The sequence below is a fragment of the Sapajus apella genome, unplaced genomic scaffold (genome assembly GCF_009761245.1).
Source record: "Sapajus apella isolate SASKATOON/1434 unplaced genomic scaffold, GSC_monkey_1.0 scaffold6, whole genome shotgun sequence".
Classification (NCBI taxonomy): domain Eukaryota; kingdom Metazoa; phylum Chordata; class Mammalia; order Primates; family Cebidae; genus Sapajus; species Sapajus apella.
The window spans coordinates 16,656,137-16,681,069 of NW_022436946.1; the positions used below are offsets into that span (position 1 = coordinate 16,656,137).

Sequence of the window (24,933 nt, forward strand, 5' to 3'; positions counted from 1 at the left end):
CTTTCCTCCTTTTGGTTGCAGCCTGTTCTTTTTCTTTAATGGGTTTTAGGATGAATCTTCCTAAATTTAAACCCATAATAAGCAACTATTCTTTGAGCAACAGTGAAAAGGGACCTTTCACATGTACTATTTTATTCTCATTTGCTCTTTCATTTAATCTTAGAAAATGATGAAATCTACAGGGGAAGTGCAGAAAGAAGTCAACAAGTGTACAAATAACACTCAGCTACACTGGCCAATAAAGATAAGTTACCCGGAGTCCCCAGTGAGCTACTGGAAAGGCCAATTGGAGACATACATAATAAGGCATTTAGAAAACAATAGTCTAGGTTTTGAGACTGCTTTTTACATCTTCAATTATCACTGAAGTAAGGGATTTGGCAGACACCACAGACAATTATCTGAGAAATCAGCACAGGATGCCACCAGGAGCAAATGGGTCAGCTACTGAAGACAGAACAGCCAAACAGAGCACATCATTCACCCTCATTCATAGCCCCATCTGCATCCACATCTGCAGGAATCTGCCAGCACACCCCAGAAAATGTAAAACAATTCAGAAAATCTCCAGTGAATGCCAGCCAAAATGATGAAAAGACTAGAGAAGCATCCACATGAGGCCAGACTTTGAAACAAGGCAAAACACTTTCCAAATTGGGAAAGAAAAGGATTAAGCTATAATATGACTCAGGTTAAATAAATGATATGAGAATTAAATCACACTCTTAGAATACTTATCTACTAGAATATCTATCATTTTCAAGGAAAGTATGCCTTATAATCTGAAAGAGGTAGTTTTTAATACTTAAAGGAATTAGTCATTACTTTGCACTGTGATTAGTGATTTCTGGGTTCATTAGTCAAAAAGATAATCTATGATAATAATTTAATTAAGTCCCAGAAATGGTTACCTAATTCTGTGGATTATACAACTATTTCATGTCACTGAATGAATCTAAGTTATTTAGAACAATATCCCCAAATTTTCAAGTTTGAGCAAAATGCAAACTGGTAGTAATGATTTTTGATACTTCTTGGAGACAGAATATTGGGCTAGCTGGACCTCTGATTTGACATAGTGAAATACTATGCATGTTTCACAAAGGGGCCCTCAGCTTTCCCTGCTATGAAGACAACACAGCATCTAATTTTGAGACAGGCAATTATATCTAGATAAGCATTTCACTCTTCTGGAAGCATTGCGATAATTATTTTACAAGCAAATAAGTATGTATAATTTAATACATTAAACATTATTAAATCACAACTGTCGACAAAAGATGAATTGGGAATTTCATTTTTTAAGCTGTTGTATGTAGACAATGAATACATAAACTCCCTGAGGCTCACTTAAATATTACATATTAAACTGAAACTAATTCCAATGATTCTTTAAAAACTGGGAAGTCATTTTGCCTTTCTCTTAATAATTGAAAAGGTAGTAAAGACTAGGGCAAGAAGACATAGGTAGTAAAGACTAGGGCAAGAGGACTCTGCTAATTTCAGGTAATCATTAAGTTCTCAGCAAACTCAATTTCTTTAACTTACAAAGTGGAGAAGAGTCAATCCTCCCACTACACACAGAATCTTTTGTTACCTCCATGTGGAAAAACTATCATCTTAGCTCATACATACCATAAGTTCTTCCTATATTTTAAGATCCTCCTTAGAGCTCCTTACTTCATTCTACTGGCGACACTGTGGCCAGGATGAAACAAAGCTACTGAGGGACAAGAACTGGCTTACCTCCTGTTAAGTCACTTCACAGCCCAATTTATATTTCCATTCACTCTCTAAATAACGAGTATAAAATAAAAATTTCCTATTTTGAGTTTTATTTCCTTCCTATGTCTTTGATCTCTTCTTAGTGAAACTGCTAGTCAGTGACCCAAGAGAGAAAAAGCAAAGAGAAACAGAAATAGAAATGCAACAGAGAAATCATTTGTGTGTTATAGGCACTACTTTAACACAGAGACACTCTGAGATATTTTTAAAGTATACAATTCAAGAATGAGATAAATTATTTCCTCCCCTCATTATCAGAAATAAAAGGGACTGAAAGTAGAAGAGTTTAAAAAATAAGATTGATGGAAACTTCTGCTGTAAAATTCATTTGTCCAGGAGCTTTTACATTAAATAAGAGCCGTGTATTTTCAGTGATGACTCAAATGGGACGCAAATCGACACAAATAATTTCACCATGAATATAGAAAAAACATCAATGCAAAATATCATTTATGTTTTAAGATTGTCTATCTAGTAACAAACTTAATTTTAGGCTAAGGATATAAATTTTGGTTTTCTCATGAACTCATTTTATGGTTAAAGTCCAACAATAGTGTATCTTGGACAAGGTTAGCAACACAGAGGAAAGGAAAAAAAGAAAAACATTTCAGGAATGTCAGATTTTACACAAAGCACATCATATCCCTTTCCATATGACATCAAGTTTAGTAGCTTCAGGAAGCAGAGAAAAAAATACTGTCCCTGATGTCTGGCTTTTAGTATATAAATGTAACGTTATTTCAAAGAAGATAGTTTGGTGCCTTAGTTATACTCCATGGGTTTATAAATTCTCTTTTTCCCAATCTGCCAGTTACATCTGCAGCCCAAGCATTTCTTCCCAAAAGAATGAAGGACAAACAAGAAAAAGAATTTGCTGATACACATATGTCACTTCAAGAATTCTCTTGACAAAGTCTCCACACCCAATTTAATTACTTCCCTACTATAAAAACACTTTCTATCTGCATTTATTCTGATCATTTCAAATCCAAAACCAACATACTATAAAGTTAACTAAATAAAATGAATATTAGCTTTAGGTTCCAAGTGAAGCAGCATTTTTTAGGCAGTAGGTCTCCAGCTCACATTTTACGTGGATACAGTATTTTGTTTTGCAATCAATTCTTTACTTGATATTTGTTTAGAATAAAATTACCCAGCCCCGGGCTTTAAAGCTTTAAATCTCAGTCTGAATCTCTTTCTGTCTCTCTCTTTCTGTTTCTCTCTCTCTCTTTAATAAACACACACACACACACACACACACACACAGAGAGAGAGAGAGAGAGAGAGAGGCAGAGAGAGAGAGAGAGAGAGAGACAAAGAAAGACAGAGAGAGAGAGACAGGGAGAGGAGAGAGAAAATATATATGTTTGTGGTACTTAATGAGCAAAAAAGAATGTACCCTTATACGTATGCTTAAAGTAATGCTGCCTAGTGTCTACATCAGAGACATTTTTCTTGTTTGGTTGTCTTTTGTTTTGTTTTTTGACAGGTTGCAAAAACTGAACCTCAGTATATGCATATAATAAATGCTATTTTAAACAATCCTTGATGTGTTCACTATTCAGTAAATTCTTGTATCCTTTTTGTGCAGAGTGCTCTTCAGTATATCTTTATTCTCTCCTTGGTGTTCATCAATACGTTAACTAAGTGCCAGTTCTGGAACTCTTAGACCTAATATTGGTGTATAATTACAGGATCCAAGAACAGTCACATTTTTATGTTACTGATAGCTACTGAGCAGAAAGTGGAGATTGGCCCTTGTACCACAGGTCAGGAGAGGAGACCAGTCACTATCAAAATACCTGAACCAATAAATGACTCTAGGTCTTCTGGAAGGTCTTTCCACCTCACATTTTTAGAAAAATTATTTTATCTGTTTGCTTGTTTTTGATATCACAAAGTTACAAAGTTCTTAGAAATTGATTTGCCTGATTTTACCCATTTATATTACAGATGAGGAAACTTTAAGCAGCAGCTAATCCATGGCAACTAACTGCTGATTTCCAGGAACTCTGGCTACTTTTCAATTTACAGACATTTATTATTAAATGACAAATAAATTTTTAAAAGTCTTTAAAAATAACCATTATATATCTTAAAATAAAATTGTATATTTAAGGCCATGGGGGATGGGATTTTCTAGATAAAAAAGAATGATCTAATTCCAAGTTTAAACACATTGAGCTCTGAACTCTTTTTATTTCTTCTCCAACTTACTGATACCAACTATGAACAATGAATCAGTTTGATTCCTTTCCACGAGTTTAAAACTTACTTAAACATAAATTATCTGTCCAAAAATCCTGAGTAGCCTCAAGGCTAAAAAATTTTGATATGAAATATTAATAATAAGGATGATTATATTGCTCTGTTTTTCCTAATTCCCAAGATCAGCTGCTTGCAAAAATTATCTAATTACATATACCATCCTTACAAAGCAAGTCATAGGTAGGTCACTCACATAGGTCAGCCAATACTTAGGAAGAGAGATGACTCCAAAGAATAGATCCCCAGCCTTCTCTTCTCTTTGCGTATCCTAGAACTACTCTGCTTTGTAGGGAAAAATTTAATGGTTCATCCATTTCCTAATGCTCCAGTAATCTAAAATTAGTTCCATGTTGATAGCAAACAACACAGAACAAAAGTCAAAGATCAAAAATCTGATATCGCATCATATGCTCTTCATGATCCAAAGAGAAAAACCATATACGATCATTTTAATATAAATATGTACAGGAATCAATTATAGGATTATCACACTGCCTAAAACAAAGCAAGAGTTATTCAAACTATAAGTGGACTATACATAAGATACACTTACTCTACAAAAAGAAAAACATAGTGGCCGTTAACATTTTACCTATATCTGCAATGTGCTGGTGTACCATGAAAATCACTACATACATCACATGCTGGAGTGAGTAGGATAAAAGAAACCAAGACCTATCTCTTAATTGAATAAAAATTTCCTAATGTAACAGGTTAAGTCATATCACTCAACATAGTAAGGACATGCGTTGTTTATTGGCATAGGCTTGACAGTTATTCAGTGTCTGGTATAATTTTAGATTCAAAACATTATAAAAAGAGATTAGAAAAAAAATAAGATTAACTTAATGCCAAGGGATTTTTTTTCATGTATTTCTAGAGATATCTCTACTATTGTTCCTTAAAACTGACTTCAATCAGTCCTTTTTACTAATATTATGATCAGTGGTACGCTAGCCAGCATGATATACAATTTCCATAAAGATTAGTTCTTCAAGAAGCTCAACGTTTCAAATCGCAGTCGTGTCTCACGTATAACATCTTACTAGTGCACCAAAACTGCAATTCTCCTTAGAGGAGTCTTGGTCTTTATTTTACTGTACCTGGAATTCTGAGGTTCTGAAACATCTGACTCTGTGCACGTTTTCTTTACCTGTAAGAAAGGAGTACTAGTTATTCTCATATGAAAGTACAACTTCCTCACTCAGGTTCATACGCTTGTTAAAGTGGATACAGCTCTGTTCACCAAGTTCTCTATAAAATACCCCACACACTTTACAGCAGCAGCATACAGTACTAAATAGTTTATTTCATTATTATCCCATGAGCAGCTGCCAAATGCACTTCCCTAGACTCCATTAGTATGTAAAATGTTCAGCTGAAATAACTGGGGACAAGCCTAACTAGGAACAAAGAAACCAAAGAACCAGGTTTCCCGCTTAAGAACTAGAAAGCTATGCTGTTCTCAATCCACTAAGAAATGTTTTTCCAATTGATACTGCTTCTGTCTCCTGCTAAAAGCACATAATAATAAACACCAGGTTCTGGGGCAAAGCACAGCCTTAACTAAAATGTTCATACATTAGTTTTCATTTTCTCAATCTAGTGGCTGTATGTTTTATATCTGTCTCAACATATCAATTAAGTTTAGCACTGCTTCATACATACATTTTCAGTATGTCTTGCAGACTATATTTCAACTTTGTGGTTTTTAACCCACAGAGGTAAAGGATGAGAAAAACTCATACTTCTAGGGCATGCTATCTATTTCTGGGCAAATGTATGTGGTACATCCTCTACAAGATGGTAAAATCCATAGCTTTTCACAATTTCACTTTAAGCACATATACCTATGCCTGATTATTAAGCTCTTAAAATTATATGCAGAGTAGACTAAACTTCCAAAATCTTTTGGTTAATATGAAAATGTACAATATACACTTACAAGCTCACTATTTCTGGGTGTTCATATTTCAATGACCTACTTATGCAACCTATGTAATCCAAGAAGTTTTATTTCCAATACGTGGTTTGGAAGCAAAAAAAAATTCTACTGAATATATACTATGGGGAATGCTTGTGCAATGTGAATTGCAATATGAATACTACCACTTAAAAGTAAGTCAAGCTTTGAAGATACAGCATTGTCTTACCAACTCATGAAGTAATTTTTTCCTCCTCTGTCCCAGAAGAATGCTTAAAAACACAAACATACAAAAAACCCTACATTTTCAAAAATCCCTCTTTTGCTTTTAATACAAAGTCTAGACATTTTTATAATCCGGGAAATCAATTATTTTCTTGATTAACACTGTAGTCTCTTTTGTATCTTGTGTATACACTTTATACAATATGAAAATAAAACTGACTAGCAAAGAGATTGTCATCCTGTCTTATTATGTAATGTCTTCTATGCCCTTAACATGGTAATCAGCACCATGAAAGGTAGGGCAAAAAAAAAAAAAAATGGTTTGAGAGAGAGAAGAGGAGAAGGAAAAGGAGGAAGAGGTAGAGAAGGAGGATGAGGACGGGAAAAAGGGGGAAAAGGAGGAGAAGAGGAAGAAAAGGAAAAAGAGAAAGAAGAGGAGGAGGAGAAGAGGAAAAAGGGGAAGAAAGATGGAGGAAGGAAAAGGAAGGAAGGAAGGAGGGAGGGAGGGAGGGAGGGAAGGAGGGAGGGAGGGAAGAAGAACAGGATAAGGAGGAAGAGGAATAAGGAGTAGCAGGAGAAAAGGGGAAAGGTATGGAAAAGGGGAAAGGGGAGAATACTTTTTAAAAATGTAAACATAAAATTCAATCCAAAACCCACAAGTCTTATGTCTGTTACATTTGTCGGAGGAAAACAAGAATTAAAAGGAAAGGAAAGTGTTTCCCACTGGTTCTTACCTATGATTTATCACCAAAAAAACTACATGAACTGCCCAATGAATACACAGAAATTATCCCCAGGTGAATGCCATTTTCCCAAGACCATGATGACTGGACCTTGGGACTGGCTGAGGAAGCTCCAGACCACCACAAACTGGACATACGCTCCCAACTGAAAGTCAGAGCCAGACAAGCTTCCTATCATGTAACTTTTTTTAGTCTCTAACACTCACAGCTTTCCAAAGCATAATTACCCCAAAGAACTTACCAGAAAATTCTGCTTGTTTTAATTTATTCTCAAAGTAGTAACAGTAAAGGCAGAGAACACATGTACAGGGTTTTTGCTATCTAGTACCCAGAGTCCCAAACTTGTAACTAATGCTTAATAGGCATGTGATGAAAGAATGAATTAGAAATTCTTTTAGATATTAGAATAACCATTAATCAAAATGATTATTTTTAGGGGTTTCATTCGTTTGTTCAGTCAGATGAGAGAAGAATAATATTTAGGATACCATGACTACTCTAGGGGAAGTCTATTTAAAGTATTGTTGAGTATTCATAGAACAAACTAAGCCAGCCAAAGAAAGATGGAGAAGGCCATGAAAAAAGTGAGTTCTGAATTGAGTCTTCAAAGACTAAATGTGGAAAACGGTAGGTATTTCAGTGTCAAGAAGTTTGCCAGAGCCCTTATATAAGGTCAAGAATTTGGAATTTAACCGTTGGTCAGTGAAGACCATTGAAAGGTTTTAAGAAAGAAACTGGGTAGGGATGCTGTAGAAGCTAATGTGGAAGGAGAACGAGGTGAGGGCTGAAAGTCGGGAAAAGCCTAATGCAACAAGAGGGATAGTAGGCGTTGGATGAAGGCAGAGATGGCATTGATCTGGTACATCATTACATCTTCAGCCCTGAGTAGGTGTTCCCCAAATGCTACTTTCAACCATTCAATCTTCAATCTGTCAGTGAGAGATGGTGAAGACCCAAATTAAGACAGGAGCCATGGGGTGAATTGAGAGGGTTTTTTTGACAAACAATTCTGAGATAGAATTGACAGAATATTGTAACTGACTGAAGTATTAAGTAGAATATTATCAGATGTTTTAATCTGTATTTGTAAAGAAAATTTAGATATATGGAAGAAAAAAAAAGTTATTTTATGACATCCTCAAATTACTTCAAAACCTTACCTTATTTCTGAATTAAGGTAGAGAAGTTAAGGGAATTATTAAGAAATGTATTTCTAGTGTTTTGATCATGGAGTTTGACGCAATGGATAGTTTTACCTAATTTGAACACACACTCTTACATTTGAGAGATCACTGGCACTTCATTAAATGGCAACTGCTGAAACATATATGATATACAAGAAAGGATATTCTTACAAAACGTATATAATTTTCTGTCTTCAATGACTATCAATTTAGGCAGAAGTGCAGTAGCTATTAATAGGTGCAATCATGGTACACTACAGTCTCAAACTCCTTGGCGTAAGCTGTCCTCCTGTCTCAGCCTTCCATGTAACTGGGTCTACAGGCATGCTCCATCACCCCAGGCTTACTTTTGAATTTGTTTTGAATAAAGTGAAAAACGAGCAGGCTAAGAAATGAGTCAGAATTTCATGCCAAAAAGTTAAATTCAAATCCTATTTTTCATAAGACACACAAGGGGATGGGCAAATAAATAAATGTGTAAAATTGTTCCTTAGAAATACACACACACACACACACACACACACACACACACCAAGAGAGAAAGGATAAATAGTGTAAATGGATGTAACTAGCTGCAATGAAGTGAATTTTAACCTACGTAATATCTCTTCAGAGAAATTATGAAAGTACAGAAAAATTCAAAGCACCATGAAAAAGAGTTAAATGTTTAACTATTTTAAGAAAAGAATTAGTGTTCAATGAGAAGACAAATATCAAAATGCTAAATTTTTTAGATGAAGGAATGAATGAATAATAGCAGTGATTATTACACACCAGGCACAGTGCTTAGGTACATATGAGTTTCCCCCCAGTTCCCATATAGTAACACTGAGAAGGAGAAGGATTAACCTGCAAGCAAGTTATGTAGCAAATTTCAAATCCAGATCTGTGAGGGCATTTTAACCAGTTCCTATGAAGAACCTAAAATTCATAAACATATGAATTAAAATGTTCAAAATGAAGATCAAAACACCTTAACATTTAAAAATTTGATTTCAATTATATCACAATAACTACTGCCATTTATTATTTATTTATTTATTTATTGAGATGGAGTTTTGCTCTTGTTGCCCAGGCTCAAGTGGAATGGTGTGATTTGGGCTTCACCGTTACCTCTGCCTCCCGAGTTCAAGAGATTCTCCTGCCTCAGCCTCCTGAGTAGCTGGGATTACAAGCCTCCTCCACCATACCCAGCTAATTTTGTATTTTTAGTAAAGTCAGGGTTTCTCCATGTTGGTCAGGCTGGTCTCGAACTCCCAACCTCAGGTGATCTGCCTGCCTTGGCCTCCCAAAGTGCTGGGATTACAGGTGTGAGCCATCACACCTGGTCGTACTGCCATTTATTAAGCAAATATTCATTTCCACTCACTCTGCTAGATGATGTACACACACACACACACACACACACACACACACCCCAAGAGAGAAAGGATAGTGTAAATGGATGTAACTAGCTGCAATGAAGTGAATTTTAACCTATGCAATATCTCTTCAGAGAAATTAAGAAAGTACAGAAAAATTCAAAGCACCATGAAAAAGAGTTAAATGTTTAACTATTTTAAGAAAAGAATTAGTGTTCAATGAGAAGACAAATATCAAAATGCTACATTTTTTAGATGAAGGAATGAATAATAGCAGTGATTATTACACACCTCATTAAATGAGGTGTGTATATATATATATGATATGTATATGTATATGATATATATGTAAAATCTAATTTAATGAGGTGTGTATATATATATATGATATGTATATGTATTAAATGAGGTGTGTATATATATATGATATGTATAAGTACATGATATATATATGTAAAATCTCATTTAATGTATGAAGACAGTTATGATTAATAAAAATCTTGCTCTTATAAATCAGAAAACTAAGGTGCAAAGAGGTTCAGCAACTTGCCTAATATACCACAGCTAGCACTAGCAAGGCTGGAATTTGAACTCAAGGCCACACATCAAGACTTTTATTCTCTCCTATGCTACATCTGCCAGTTGTTTTTATTAGTTTACTTTTACTCCTTTTGAAAAATCTCACTTTATTGAGGTGTGATTGACATACAAAAAGGTACATCTATTTAATGAATACCACTTGATGATTTTGAGATAAGAATGCACCTGTGAAACTATCATTGTAATCTATGCTGTGAACATATCTATTACTTTCAAAAGTTTCCTCCCAGGTTGTACGTGTGTGTGTGTGTGTGTGCGCGCATGTGTATATATATACACATAATACAAATCTACTCTCTTAGTGAAATCCGAAGTATACAATATTAGTGCCTATATTGTTGCTATAGGCACTATTCTGTACAGTGGATTTCTGGGAACTACCCACCTTGTATAAATAAAACTTTGTACCCTTGTCAAATATCTCTCATTTAAATAAGAGTGGAAATTAAAGTTCTGTGAAACAATTCTCAAAGAAGAACCTTCTAGTTCCTTTTATAATACATCAATCATTAAAGGAATCTTTTAAACTGGACTACCAAAGTAACCAGTTTTTACCAAACACTGGTAACATTTAAACTCCATGTGAGTAAAATAAATAGCAGTTTTGAAAAAGTTATCCAGATATATCTAGCATCTACCGCCACTACCCCAAAAACAGAGAAAAAAAAAAAAAAAAGAAAATCCAGTGTGAAAACAACTTCTGGGCTGTTTCTTTTTCTGTCCAAAATATCAAGATTTGCTCATTCAGCAAGGCTTTACTGAATGCCTGAGATATCCGAGGCAGTGCTCCAGTCACAGAGATGAACTAGACGTAAGCAGTTCGACACAGGAGCCACTAACCACACATGGCTATTTAGAGCTGGAAATGTGGCTAAACTGAACTGAGATGTGCTGTTAGTGTAAAAAGCATACCAGATTTCAAAGTCTTACTATGAAAAAAAAGAAGCAGAATATTAGTATTTTTGACATTGGGAGTGAAATGATATTTGGGGTATACTGTGTTAAATAAAAATAATTTTATCTGTTGATTCTTTTCGAGTGTAACTACTAGAAAATTTAAAATATGCATAGGATTTGTGTCATTTTTCTATTAAACAGCACTGATCTAGACCAACAAACACCTGCTTGCCCTGATCATGCATTCTAGTGGAGAATACATACAAGAAATAAGTAAACTGGTAAACAAAGAATACAATGCCAGCAGTGGTAACTGCTGAGAAGAAAACAAAGCAGAATAAAGGAGTAGCGAGGATTAGTCAATATTATTACATTAGTCAGACAATTATTTTTAAATATCATTTCTCTTATTGCACAATACTGTGCATCTCTTATTTCACAATACTATTCACCCTTCAAGTTTTTTTAGATTGTATTTACATGAGTAACATAAAGTACACTTTAAAATAAATTATAAATAATATGGCATTTGGTATTGAGAATAATTAATACTTTCAATATCTGGAAATTATATGAAGAAAATAGCACAATTTCTAGAATCCTTTGACTTATGACTATTACATTCATATTAAAAATTAACCTTAATTTTTCTAATGTTTCCAAACCACTAGGTGCTTTGAGAAGCTCACAATCTTTTGAGGAGAAACAGAATTAACTCAAAAAAAAAAGTTTACAAACAAGAGCACGGTTCTTTTATTATATCTGGCATCAGTCGGGCATGGCAACTCACCCCTGTAATCCCATCACTTTGGGAGACGGAAATGGGTGGATCACCTGAGGTCAGGAGTTCAAGACCAGCTGGAGCAACATGGTGGAACCCCATCTCTACAAAAAATACAAAAATTAGCCAGGCGTGGTGGCGGGCACCTGTAATCCCAGCTACTCAGGAGGCTGAGGAAGGAGAATCACTTGCATACAGGAGGCAGAATTTGCAGTGAGCCAAGATTGCTCCACTGCACTCCAGTTTGGGCGACAGAGCCAGACTCCTTCTCAAAAATAATAATAAAATAAAATAAAAATAAAGAATTATATCTAGCATCTTCTAAAAAAGCTGGACTCAATTATCCCAATTATTTTCTAGTTAATCGTTCTGCTTGCAAATCCTGAAACATGAGAATAAAATAATATAAGAAGACATTTTCAAAAGATCTCTTTTGAAACTTCATTTTGTTTTGAAATGAGCGTGAGTAATTGAATCTTAGGACATACTGATAACAAAAGATAGATTCAGCAACTATAAATCCTAGATAAAAATTTCACAAATGAAAGTTTGCTGATGTAATGAATAATTTATTAATACATATTCTTATGGGTGGTAAGACTATTTCTTCAATGAATTGTGTAGGAAATATAATGTAAATTAGATTAAATGCATATTGCTTATGGAAAACTTGGATAAGCAGATATAAAAATAATGATTTTTCCAAAAATGGATATAATATTACAGATTATTGCATGCCAAACTCTTCGTAAACATAGAAAATGATACAGAATTGCTGTCAACAACAATTTAGACTTGTCAGCTTTGTTGGCATTTCAAATGTGAATACTCTAAGAAGTGAATCTAACTGAATAAATGATACTTATTTTAAAAAACTGTAGTATATTAATGTGTAGAATCTTATATGAATGTATATAAAATAAATTTTATGACTGGGTTGAATAAAATTGTTGTAAATTATTGCCTGATAAAGCAGAATGGTATCTGACTTTAGTTACCTTTTAGCTTCTAATTTAGTGAAAATATTTATTGAAATATCCACGGCTATATGACGTTTTTCATATTTTCTAATACTTACAAGTTGTTCATATTTGAATTTTAAATTAAACAGTGGATTTTATATGTATTTTACATAATTATTCCAGCTCTATTCTAGGAATATCAATCATGTTCTTATTTAATGCATCTCAGTTGATTGGCCCTTATTACATTGTTAAAAAAAATGATAACCAATTGATACACAGAGTTTAATGGACTGCTTTAGATCATCCTGGCTTCTAGTTAGTAGCATTTAATACATATGAATTAAAATATATCCTTTGCTATTACATATGTCCTTTCCTATTACATCCCTCAGGAATGTATGAAGTAACATAGGAAAATATAAAAGTAGGTCTATTAATTAATTTAAAAATTGTGTCCTAATGTAATAGATGAAATATTCAAAACATACAATTTTTATAATATAGGCTTTTACCAAAAATTATTTCAATGTTTATTTACTTACAGTTGTGAAAGAAAACACACGCTCATTTCCTAAATATAATATTTACAAGTTAATATCACTCAAAGACTTCACATAAGATGTACACTTTACTGTGATAACCTATGATTATCTTTGGATCCTAGTATATAAAATTTATGTTGTGAAGATCACCGTAGGATTGGCGTACTGCTAGGCCATATGGATATAAACTTGGAGATGTACTTTCTCGACTGGCTAAAAATGTCTCAACATACCTCAGTAAGACCCATTTTCCACCTTTTACATATGTTATACTTCATTACTTGACATTTAAAAACTCAAAACATTAAATCTTTGGAACACAAAAGTTGTCACCAAGAGTTTTAAAAAATAAATCTATGTTTTAATATGTTCATACAAATTTGAGAGGCTTTTCAAGGAAAATAAAATGTCATTTTGCCAAACGGTAGTAAAAAAAAATCAAAGTCTTAGAAACATAGTTTGCAAAAATCCAATTATTAAATAATACAAAACTTTTTACAGAGTGTCTTTTTTTACTTGGAAACAAAGATCTTGCAGGTCTATAAATTTTAGATTTAATAAATCTTACATTTAATAATGTAAGAAGACATTTTCAAAAAATTTCTTTTGGAACTTCATTTTGTTTTGAAATGAACATTAATAATTGAGTCTTAAAACATACTGTACGTTGATAACAAAAGATAGATTCAGCAACTATAAATCCTAGATAAAAATTTCACAAAAGAAAGTGTGCTTTATAAATTTCTGAAATCCTTTTCATGTAGTTAAGGATGTCAATTTATCCTTCATTTTCTTACTATATCACTTTTCAACTTCTTTATCATTCCTTACCCAAGCTTCTCCCTGTCAACACCAAAACTGTTTCTAAAAGCCAAAACCACCATTTATTTACTATAAAAGTGAGAGGACTCTACTGCATACCTGGAAGTTCACATCTACTTCCATTCAAAGAAAACCTGCCATAAACCTTCTTTTAATTGCTGCACATCAAAGATACAATTGAATACTCCATTTTAAGTGCAATGGTAGACAAAATAATATACATATTAAGAACAGTGGTGTTAGAGGATTAATAAATAAAAATCCACCACCAAAAACCTGAAGCCAAAATTATTTTACTCCTTTACTGTTAGGCTGTAACAGGCAAGATCTCACTTGATTTCTGGCCTTTAATGCAAGGGCCTTCCAGGACCCTGGTTTGGGGGAGGGAGGTGAGACAAAATCACGCACTAGGGAGGTATTATGTTTTAAGTGGAAAAACTCCTATAGTCCATAACTCTTCATCAACTACAACTGTCACAATAGCTTTCAAATTATTTGAGAGTTCATAGCAAGGTTGAATATATTCAAAAAGCAACTTAGCAACAATAACATAGAAAAACAAAGCACAATTATTTACGTACAGTATGTAAGTATTAAACCAAATGTCAAACCACATTAACCTTTAAAATTCCAAGCACATTTTCTCCTTAGCTATGCCACAGTCCTTTTTCAACGTCCATAAATGCCACATCGGCTTTATGAATTATTTGGGAACATTTCAAACCTCTTCTAATGGCTTATTTTTTCATTATTACCTACCTAGTGGTGCAGGCAAAGGTAACTCAGTACTTAAAAATGCCACAAAAGGAACCGTAAGATGCTTTAACATATCATGTTACAGCTCATATGAAAGCTCCCACTCTTAAGACTGGAAAAAAGACTAGATTGTCCAGCCTTGATACTATGCATAAACACTATAGATAAGCATTAAAAGAATTTTTTTCTCAGAAATGTGCACGATAAACAAACACCTAGAGATATTTCCTCATATATCTTGGTCTTCTTTATACGTTTTGTTTACGTTTCTTTGCTGTCCTGGGTGTCACAAGAAAGATGGATAAATGCTTTACAATGTTTTAGAATAACAAAAAGAGCAAAATGGAATGCTTTATTCTAAAGCACTATCACTTAATAATCATATGTTAATTTGGTAGAATCCTCTGCAACTAAATTATAATTGCTGACTACTGTGGCGCTTCGCGCTGAACCAGGAAAGAATTCCAGCAGTATTGCAAATCAGAAACTTTAGATTTCCCTCCATTAAAGTGAAGATTTATGAATTCTCACAAATATTGCTTTAAAAATCATCTTAAGAATTTACCCTAGTCCCCTAAATAGAGAAAACTTGCTCATGTTTTTGGCAACATCTTCTACATCTTTCTAATTTTTTTTTCTACTTTTTAAGATATTGAAATGTTTTGGCCACAAGGTTAAGAAAAACTCGCCCATTTATCAAGATCTGCCAAGCACAACAGGACCCCAGACAACCCAGTGCTCCATCACTTAACAAACGCAGCTCATCTTGGTCATTAAACTTCAAAAGAATTTGGCCACAGGCACAGTGACATATCATATGTTTTCAAACATAAAGCATCAATCATTATGTAGTATACTCTAATACACCATCATTTGCCTATTAAGTGTAAGTGATAACTAACCTTTTCAATTTGAACAATAATTGACTCTAAAGACTGTCTCATTAATCAATATAAACTAGTTTAATTCATACGCAAAAGTTTTTATTAAAGTTTCTGTGTGTGTATATCTGTGTAAGTGCACATACATGCCTAAACTTTAAAAAACATTTTCAAAGTACATATAAAAACTCTCCTAATATGTCCAATAGTATCACCATAACTTTTAAAAAATTAGAAGTTCTTTAACATTAAAAACAAATTGATAGAATGCACACAAAATTTTAAAAGCAACTTTAAATTTAACAGCATATATTTCTATGTCTGTAATTTATATAAAATATAAATATTTCTAGAACAACACGTTGATAAAATAAGTATGTAAAACAGGTATATTTTTGAATTTTACAAATTTTGTCTGCTTGATCTTCCATTAAAATAACATTTATAATAAGAGAAAATTCAAGAATGTTGGTATCAAGTTATTTATTTTTAAAATTAAACTTTATACAATAAGAAAAAATGTATTTATAACATGCTGCATTGAATCTGATATTTTTCACAACATTGTAGCAACATTTTTGAGTTTTAAAATCTTTTTTAAAGTAGTTTATATTAAATCTCTCTTCTATAACCATTGTTATAAAAAGATTACAAATCACCTTTCCTCAGGTTTTAATCCTAAAATAAAAATTCTTCTTTGGCAGATTTAGTAAAACACAGCCTATAGCATAATTTACATACCAAGAATGCAAATTATATGATTTCTGTTTAAGCAGAAATACTCAAATTAAATTAAATCAAATTTAAAAAACAATTTAAATGACCTATAAACTAAGAAATGAAGAGAAAATAGTTCTCTGTGAAACATTTCACACATACAAATATTCTACCAGAAGAAACAGCCTCATTAACTGTGTAACTTCAAGTAAAAACTAAGAAATTTATTACATTAATTTTTATATGCAGAAGCTTATTCCTTAGGTGAAAGTAAAATTCAGTCAGTTAATTTCACAACTTTTATGTCCCTAAATTCTGGACTGTCATAAACAATTAAGTACACTCTGCATTCTAAATGTAAAAGGGAGTCATAGAGCAGGAATGCTCAAGGGTTAAAGAGTAAAGGAATTATAGATTAGGCCTATCTGTAGTGAAGGTCTCATTCTAGGTAAACCTAATAAATAATTGAGATATATTCATGATTTCTTCCTTTTTGACCTCAATTAAATTGGCTTTCTGGGAGCTGGTTCTAAGGACAATTTATCCTGGTTTCCTCAATACACGTAGGAAGTCATCTGGCTTTTCTATTTCTTCAACAGCTGCATTACCTGTTAAATTTGGCTTGCACTATTTCCCTAAAGCAAAAAATATGTGGTGCCCCTGGACTCACACAACCACCTTCCTCTACAGGGTTGCTACATGATCAAAAAGTTAGATCATACAATTTTGAAACTGCTAAAGAGAATAGTTTATAAGGAACTTGGAGAAGAAAAGAAAAAAAAACCAAAGTAGAGATAAAAGATTGGTCTCTCTGTTCCTCTTCCTCCCCCCGCAAGAAGTTATAACTCATTGTATGGTTACTGGTATTTGCTTTTATTGGTCATTTTTGATAAGTAATATTTTAGTGGTTTAGTGTACTTCTGGTTAGAAAACAAACAGAAAGCAAAATAAGGTAATGTAACATAATTATTAAATTGCAGAGCATTTCAGAAAATAGTACCTACAACTCAGAAAAGAAGTGGGAAACTGGATAGTGCTGACTGATGCCCAGTAGACCCTGTAAACCAAACAGGAAAACTTATTGGCTGGAATAATTTATCCTCCCTTTCTTCCAACAGGTTCCCTAAACTATCTACCTCTGACAGTAAATCAGTACCCACAATACTTAGAAGAGAGAATATTTTCTCCTCCTGAATGGTGTTGTTCTTACAAGAATAAAATAGTCCCAACACAGCAAAGCTTCCCTCAATTGTCTTAAACAAAACAAATACTGTTATTATTCTCCCACATCTCAGCTCTTTGATGCAGCAAAACAGTAATTTACACTCTTTCTTCTTGAAATTAAAAGATAGATACAAAGATATATTTAAATAATTAAAACCAAAGCATACCAAAGGTTTCCATATCAAGGTTTTAAATCAAAGTATGTGCTCAGTACACATCCAAAGGAAGGTAAACCTCACTAAAATTTTAGGATTCTTTAAAAAGTTAAAATTAAACTTGATCTTACTATTATGGTTTCAGAAAAAAAAAAGTTCCATAAATAAAGGGAAACATTTATTCTCTCAAAAAATACCAAATATTTCTCGAGATGACTACATCTCAAATCGAATGAAAAGTTCAAATTCAGCACAAAATTTCAAAACAAATTATACAGAAAAAAAGCCTTTAATTTAAATAGCTGATATTCGTTTCTTTAAAATCCTGCAGTAGCATGTACTATTAGGGGAAAACAAAGTTGCCTATTCAAGTTTTGTAGTGAAATGTAATCCACTATCACTTATCATGTTACCTGCATTTCTACCAACATCAACATCATGTAATTTGAATAGCTGAATTTTATAAAGCAAACAAAGACAAAGTGTATTTCAAACTTGAGGCATAAACAGATTAGGGCTTTTCTCTAATTGATTGGCTTGCTCAGTTCCTATGTACAAGTGTCTTCTATCGTCCTTGTGCTAAAAAAACTGTAAAAAATCTAAACAACTCATTTTAACAAGAAAAATATTTTTCTCTGAGATAGAACTTAAATGTGTGACTACCCATAGAACATAATAATAGTGATAACGCTTCCACCAAAAGCTAAATGTAACTTACCTCATTCAAAATCCCAAAACCTGAAATTTATTCCAGTTGTATTTGGACGTGAGTTCTGTAGTATGTGTGTGAAGTTCAACACCCAATATATTCCAATCTGCATTGTCAGTAGAATGAAACCTGGGCCGAGGTTTATAGAATGCTCTGAGAGGTTTATAGTCTCTAACCAACACCCAGGTAGCCTTAAAAGCACCTTGCTCTGGCGTGAACCTTCCGGCTCCAGGAGCAGTGCAGTTATGTAGGTTAACTAGGAGACCTGGATAGTAAACACTCTTGGCTCCGACCAATGGCTTTCCACGCCCTTCTGTTTATAGTAAGATGACTTGATGTCAGAGGTCACCCTCATCAGCAGCTCCTGTCTTTCAGTGAAATCTAACGTAAATGTACGGCATTATCCGGAGGTGCTTTTAAGGAACCCACAATTTCTGACTCCTAGACTCTGTCAACCTGCCGTCATGGTAACACATTCATAACCCATTGTTGTAACTACTCCGAATTAAATTCCTCCGTTAAATTTTCCAAAAGCAAGTTTTACTTTAAATTTCTTGCAAGCAAATCATTTCTGTAGGGGAAATACTTTATGGCAAGTTAATATTAATAAGTATGGTATTCATTTAAAGTCCCCTACCAACATTTTACATTTTTGTTTGTTCTTGTTTTTTTGAATGAGAGAAAAGGTATGTAAGATTTCACTTTCATTATTACTGCTCCCTAAAAAGTACAGGACTCTCATCTAGATTTAGGCACACATGTATGTCAACAAAATAAAAGGCTAATTACAGGCATTTTTATTTAATTCATTATATGTATATTTTCATATGAGGTAGACTGAAGGGATGAAAACAATTAGAAATGCTCACACAGATTTTACATTTTATGTAATATATTTTCTAAAATAAAGCCTTTGTATGTTTACAAAAGAGAGGAATATATTAATTTCTAATGAAATGAAAAGGAAACAATAGCTAAATTCAAGAGATAAAGATAATGTAAGTAATCCTTAATGATTAGATAACAAAGTCACATAATAATATTATAATCTGATATTAACATTCCCTTTTTTCTAATAGCTTATGAAAAAGAATTATTTTCTTTAAAGAAAACAGTATCATGCAACTTTCACTTCTCATCCCTCCAAAAATGTGTCTTACAGATCTCAAAAGAAAAATGAAACTCATTTCCTAAATTCTTCAGACACTATTTCAACCTAGCATTTACTGTCTTGAATTTGTTTATCTAACTCTGATATTATTTCTTTTTTTCTCATAATCTTTACAGTTTGGCTCCAAATGATACAGTGACTTACAGGAAAGGAGTAAATACCGCATCTGAATAATTTGTAGCACAAGTATTTACTGAAGTCATTTTCATTTTCAAGGGAGGATTGAATGAAGAATCATTTACCTATTTCAGGTTTGGACAGCACACAGCTGCCCCAGCGGCCTCAGGAACTGAAGAAGGCGCTGTCTCCCCACTAGTGTCAGTTGCTTCTGCTGCGAAACTGGGTGAGTGTGAGCATTCCACCTGCAGCACATGGTCTGCCCAGGTTTTGATGCCACCTCAGTATTTACATGACAGAGAGCTGTCTGACTCCATCAAAGTTCATAAAGTGTGTGGATTATTTTAGAGTGCCAGAGATCACATTTTGACAGATGCAGTTTTTTGTTCCTAGTATGGTTAGGATCACTAAAAATAATCCCTTTGCAGCCAAATCTTCTCAAGGAGTTGCAGCTTGTTGAGTATTGTGGTATAAATTATATTTTTAAAGTTCAACCGAATATGCTTTTAAAATGGCTACTTTCTTAAGGGACTGTAAGTCATTCAATATTTTCTAAATGCTTATGAACTCAAGAAACATTCACCGAAGCAAAATATATGTCTGTTCCTGTCATAATAGAGGCCCAGTGAACCTTGCCTAAAACTCTGAGGAGAGTAAGTTCGTTCTTCATGCATTGAAGAAGCCTGGGTAAATTGTAATTTTCTTTCCTAATCTTAAAGAGAGGTGAGGTAGGGACAACAAACAAAGTGTGGTGAAGACTTTACAAATATAATCATAAAAACAAATGTCATTTGCATTTTCCATTTTTAAAGAGGACAAATAACTACAATTTTTCTGATGAGAAATAAATCTTTATCTCCGCTTACACCAGGCCACCAAAGTGTTCCTAGACACATAGCAGCAAAGGTATACCTTTACTTTGTATTGTTATAACAAGTAGGAAAGTTGCATAGATGATTTTTTGATAACATTTTATAAACAGAGATGACTGGGATGCCCTTCCGGTTCCAGCAAATTGCCAACAATTAATTATGTGACCTGGGAGCGAACATATAGGTTTCCATATCAGAGCGCCAGTAGTTATTTTTGAACATGAACCACATACTCTGGAAGACTCCATCTTCCAAATATATTTTATTTAACAATAATTGTTTTATTACCCCATGTTTAAAATCAGGCATATAGCTATCAATCAATGCTGCTAATTATTACAACACCCTGAAGGTATAAATTATTAATAGTTAATAAGATAGCTAAAATCAAAGGAACTAGAAAATTTTAAAAATCAATACAGCCTTACTATGGGTAAATTCTTAAATTCCCTTGTTATAAAATGTTGAAAATGGCACCCTGACCTCAAAACCTCTATACAGTGTTTTTGATTCCATCAAACGATAAGAGTCTGCCCCACATTCTGATAAAAGTGAAGCTATTATCAACTACTGACAGCTGATGCATTAAATAGCAGTGACTTGCCCATTGGCCTTGCTACACTGGTATTTGTTGGATGCATGAATATCCTCCAAAGTAATATGGGAATCAAAATTAAGTTTAATCAGTCATCACACCTGTTAAGTTGGATAGAAGTCTTGCTACATATACACATATTCTATCAAGAAAATAAATCAATTACTGCAGTTTCATGGGGTACATCCTTTATATTTACCTTAGCTACTCCCTCTCCATAACTCTTAGCACAAGGAAGCTGCTTATATACTTCCTTTCTTCATGTCTTCTACTCTCCTCAGCATAAGTACACATAAGTAGGTGGCAAGAATTATGAAAAGTCTGAGATTTTACCCTACTTGTAAGCTGACACAGTAGCCGGCCTCAGTTGCATAGATACAAGAAGAAGATCTGAGGGTCCAGGGTATGGGGGCACCTAGTGAGCAGTTTAGTAAGATTATTTGTCTAGTAATCTGTCAAGCACCCTTCAACTCCAAAGTTGTGAAATACCTCCAGGTTCTTTTACAGAATTTCTTGCCACTTTTCATTATTGGCAAATTAACTATAAGATAACTTCCTAAATGATTCCAAGAAAAGATAATTGACATTAAGAGACAAAACAGAACCAACATGGGAAAACAAAGAAAAAAACCAAAAATATAGTCATGTAATTCTGATCACTACTGACAAGCGATAGAGAAGGAAGAAAAAAAATAATTTATAATTTATGTAGTACAATAAGCTCCTAAATTGCTAGTTTGAAAAAGGCCACGTGCAACCAAAACTAAAGAGACACCATAACCAGTTTCCTTAGCCAGGTTACTGATGTGCTATCTACATTGGAATATAAAATCTAAAACCTAAGGGACTATTTTTAGTTAAACAGTTAACAAATCATGTCCATGCCACCGTATAACAAACACCATATAGAAATCAATGCAATAATTTCATTTGTCATTTGCTTAAATGTCTTCCTTCTTTGCCTATTAAGGCTGACAAACTCGCATACATTTGGAAGCCAAGATGGTTATTGAAAAGAGAGAAGCGGATCAAATGGAGGTGGGGCTGTGGGTGAATGCATGGTCTGCCCCCAATCATTCAAACAATATTCTTCTCTCTGGATAATTCATGTAGTGTCATGCCTTAACTACTGTCTGTATACTGTAGGTTCCCAAATTTTTATCACCACCTGAGATTCATCCTCCTAGTTCTAAACTCTCACACTCTCCTGCCTAACTTGTATCTCTACATAAATAATATCACAGCCATATGGAACTTCAACATGTCCAGTGCTCTTTATTATTTCTCTACCGATGCTACGTGTACTGTCCAAAATGTTTCATTTAAATAAAGCCAGAAACTGGAGTCACTGAGTCCTCCCTTTCCACAAACTCTATATCTAAATTCATCATCAAATTGAATTGATGCAGGCTTCAAAATATGTCGCAAATGTGTTCACTTTTCTTCATCTCCCCAGCCACTTCTCCAGTTAAAACCAATGTCATCTCCTATTTGGATTTCTACAGTAGCCCCCTAAGCAGTTTCTTTCCTCTAAAACAATTCCACAGGGAAAGCTACAACAAAGACACACTAAACTGGAACAAAGGGTCCCATCCATAAAGTCTGCTAGCTTCCTTTCCCTGCTGCAAACTATCTTCAAACCACCATGGCTGAATTCAGGTATCCCCTCCTTCATCAAACTGGGCAGGATGATAAATTGGGCCAGTTAATCCTTCCTCAATGTGTATCTCATAGACCCATAAAAGTTTAAGTCCTTGCCCTCGCCAGAGTTTCTCAGCATACTTGGAGAGATGTGTAAGGACTGCAGTCCTCCTTCAGGACAGAGAAAACTCAGCTCCATTCTTTCCTCCTTAAACAAGCTGAAGGAGAGTCTGAGGTGAGGATCCAGGGGCAGAGAGGGAGAGAGCTCCATGTTAGTAAACAAGATGTGTTTACTTTCAGTTTTGATTGGCAGCTGGCTCAGGGCTCAATCAAATAAACTTCTACTATTCTCATTCCATGCAATGCTCTATATTTGGCAGCAAGATCATCACAGACACCATCTATTCCAGTTCTGGGAACCCCTAGACTTAGCAGCCATAACCACTTTCTGGCTGTGGCTATAGTATTTGTTCCATTTGGTTGATTTGGGCATGACCTGCGCAGCAGCAATTTTTTTAAGGAGTCTGTTTCAATTGAGCGCATTTACTGCCCCGTTATTATGATTACACCTCTAATGTTCTATCTTTGCTCAACAAAAGAATTATGAGTTTTGCAAGGCAACAGGGATGACGGAAAGAATTTTTCTAGATTTCATTAGGTCAGTTTCTCATTTTCCAATAGGTCACCTTCATCAGCATTACAAACCCATTCTAGGGCAATAAGGGCCCAACGACTAGTCAATATCTCCTCTATGGTTTCCTATGGGAGCTTTTCTGTTTCAAGGAAATCTCCCCCCAAGATAACCAAAGCTCCCTTACAGCAGCCTGGCCCCACTCTAAGAAATTCTAGGTCTCCTAGTGAATCTAAGGTTGGTATGACAGTCTACAGGAGAAAATAAGCTGTAAAATGGTGCAATTTTAAAAACATCAAGAGTTAATCCTTCCTTAACAAGTATTATATACCCCATACCTTCATTGTCTAAGTGAACCACCCAAGGTAATAGTTATTTGCTTGGTTTCTACCTACAGTGGTTACAAATTTCCTTCCTTGTATGCCAGAGCATGAAATTATAACTATTGTTACAAAGAGGGTCAGAACTTTCCTCCAGACCAAATTGGGTCACTGGCCTACTTGTCACAATGGATGGATCTGAAGCCGACTGTTACATTGGCAAAAACATCTCCATACCTGGAATAGGGCTAGCAACATCCAGGGCACCTTTCAGACAGCTGACGTTGAACCTACTTCCAAGTACTTGGATTACAATCATCTCTCCCAGTCTTCATCATCAACAGACAATAAAATGGAGGACCATTTATTCCCTAACTGACCAAACAAGTTGACCAACATGTTCACTAATGAGGTCCATGGGTTTCTCTCAAATCTCATCAACCAACTCAGGAGGTCGTCATCCTTTCTCTTCCAGAAACTCAAGTCTCTATCAGGACCCCATCCTCATCCCTAAAACTGCCAAGAACAACGAAGGGTCTGAGGTTTTATCTTCTTCACAAGCTAACAAGTTGCCTGCCATAATTTCACAGATGCTGGCAGAGTACACAAGACTTTTGGGTAAGAAACTTATTGCTCACAATAATGAAACTACTTCCAATAATGGAAGCTCAACTATCAGCATTTTCTTGTGACAGTTCTGTGACCCCCAGTTCCCTCAAGGTGACCATGACACTGCACATGTAATGTCCTGTGTTGCAGCAAAACGACCCTGAATTCAGGGACGCCAAATAATTTTTATAATGGGCAGTAAACATGCCTGCTCCTCGTTCCAAAGGAAGACATTATCTTTATTATATTGGATGGTAAGCATGCCTGCTCTTTGCTATGGAGGGAAGTACTATCACTTTCTTCTAAAGTTGTTCACCAACATCCTTGAAAAGAGAGTCTGTGACAATGGCAGTCAATACCTTCACTCATTTCAAAAATATGAAAGACTCATGGGGAACTGCCTTCTTCCTTCCAAGAGTAGGTTCACAATATTCC

At 34.4% G+C, this 24,933-nt stretch overlaps 1 protein-coding gene across 11 annotated transcripts in view; it reads right to left on the bottom strand.

Moving 5' to 3' along the window:
* The window catches only part of EYA4 (EYA transcriptional coactivator and phosphatase 4), a 271,605-nt gene that overhangs the window by 125,677 nt on the left and 120,995 nt on the right, over positions 1–24,933 (bottom strand). For all 11 annotated transcript variants that reach the window (XM_032274734.1, XM_032274743.1, XM_032274737.1 and 8 more), the window contains one exon: positions 5,160–5,209. In XM_032274734.1, the coding sequence (XP_032130625.1) occupies positions 5,160–5,209 (50 nt within the window). The remainder of the gene's footprint in view (positions 1–5,159; positions 5,210–24,933) is intronic.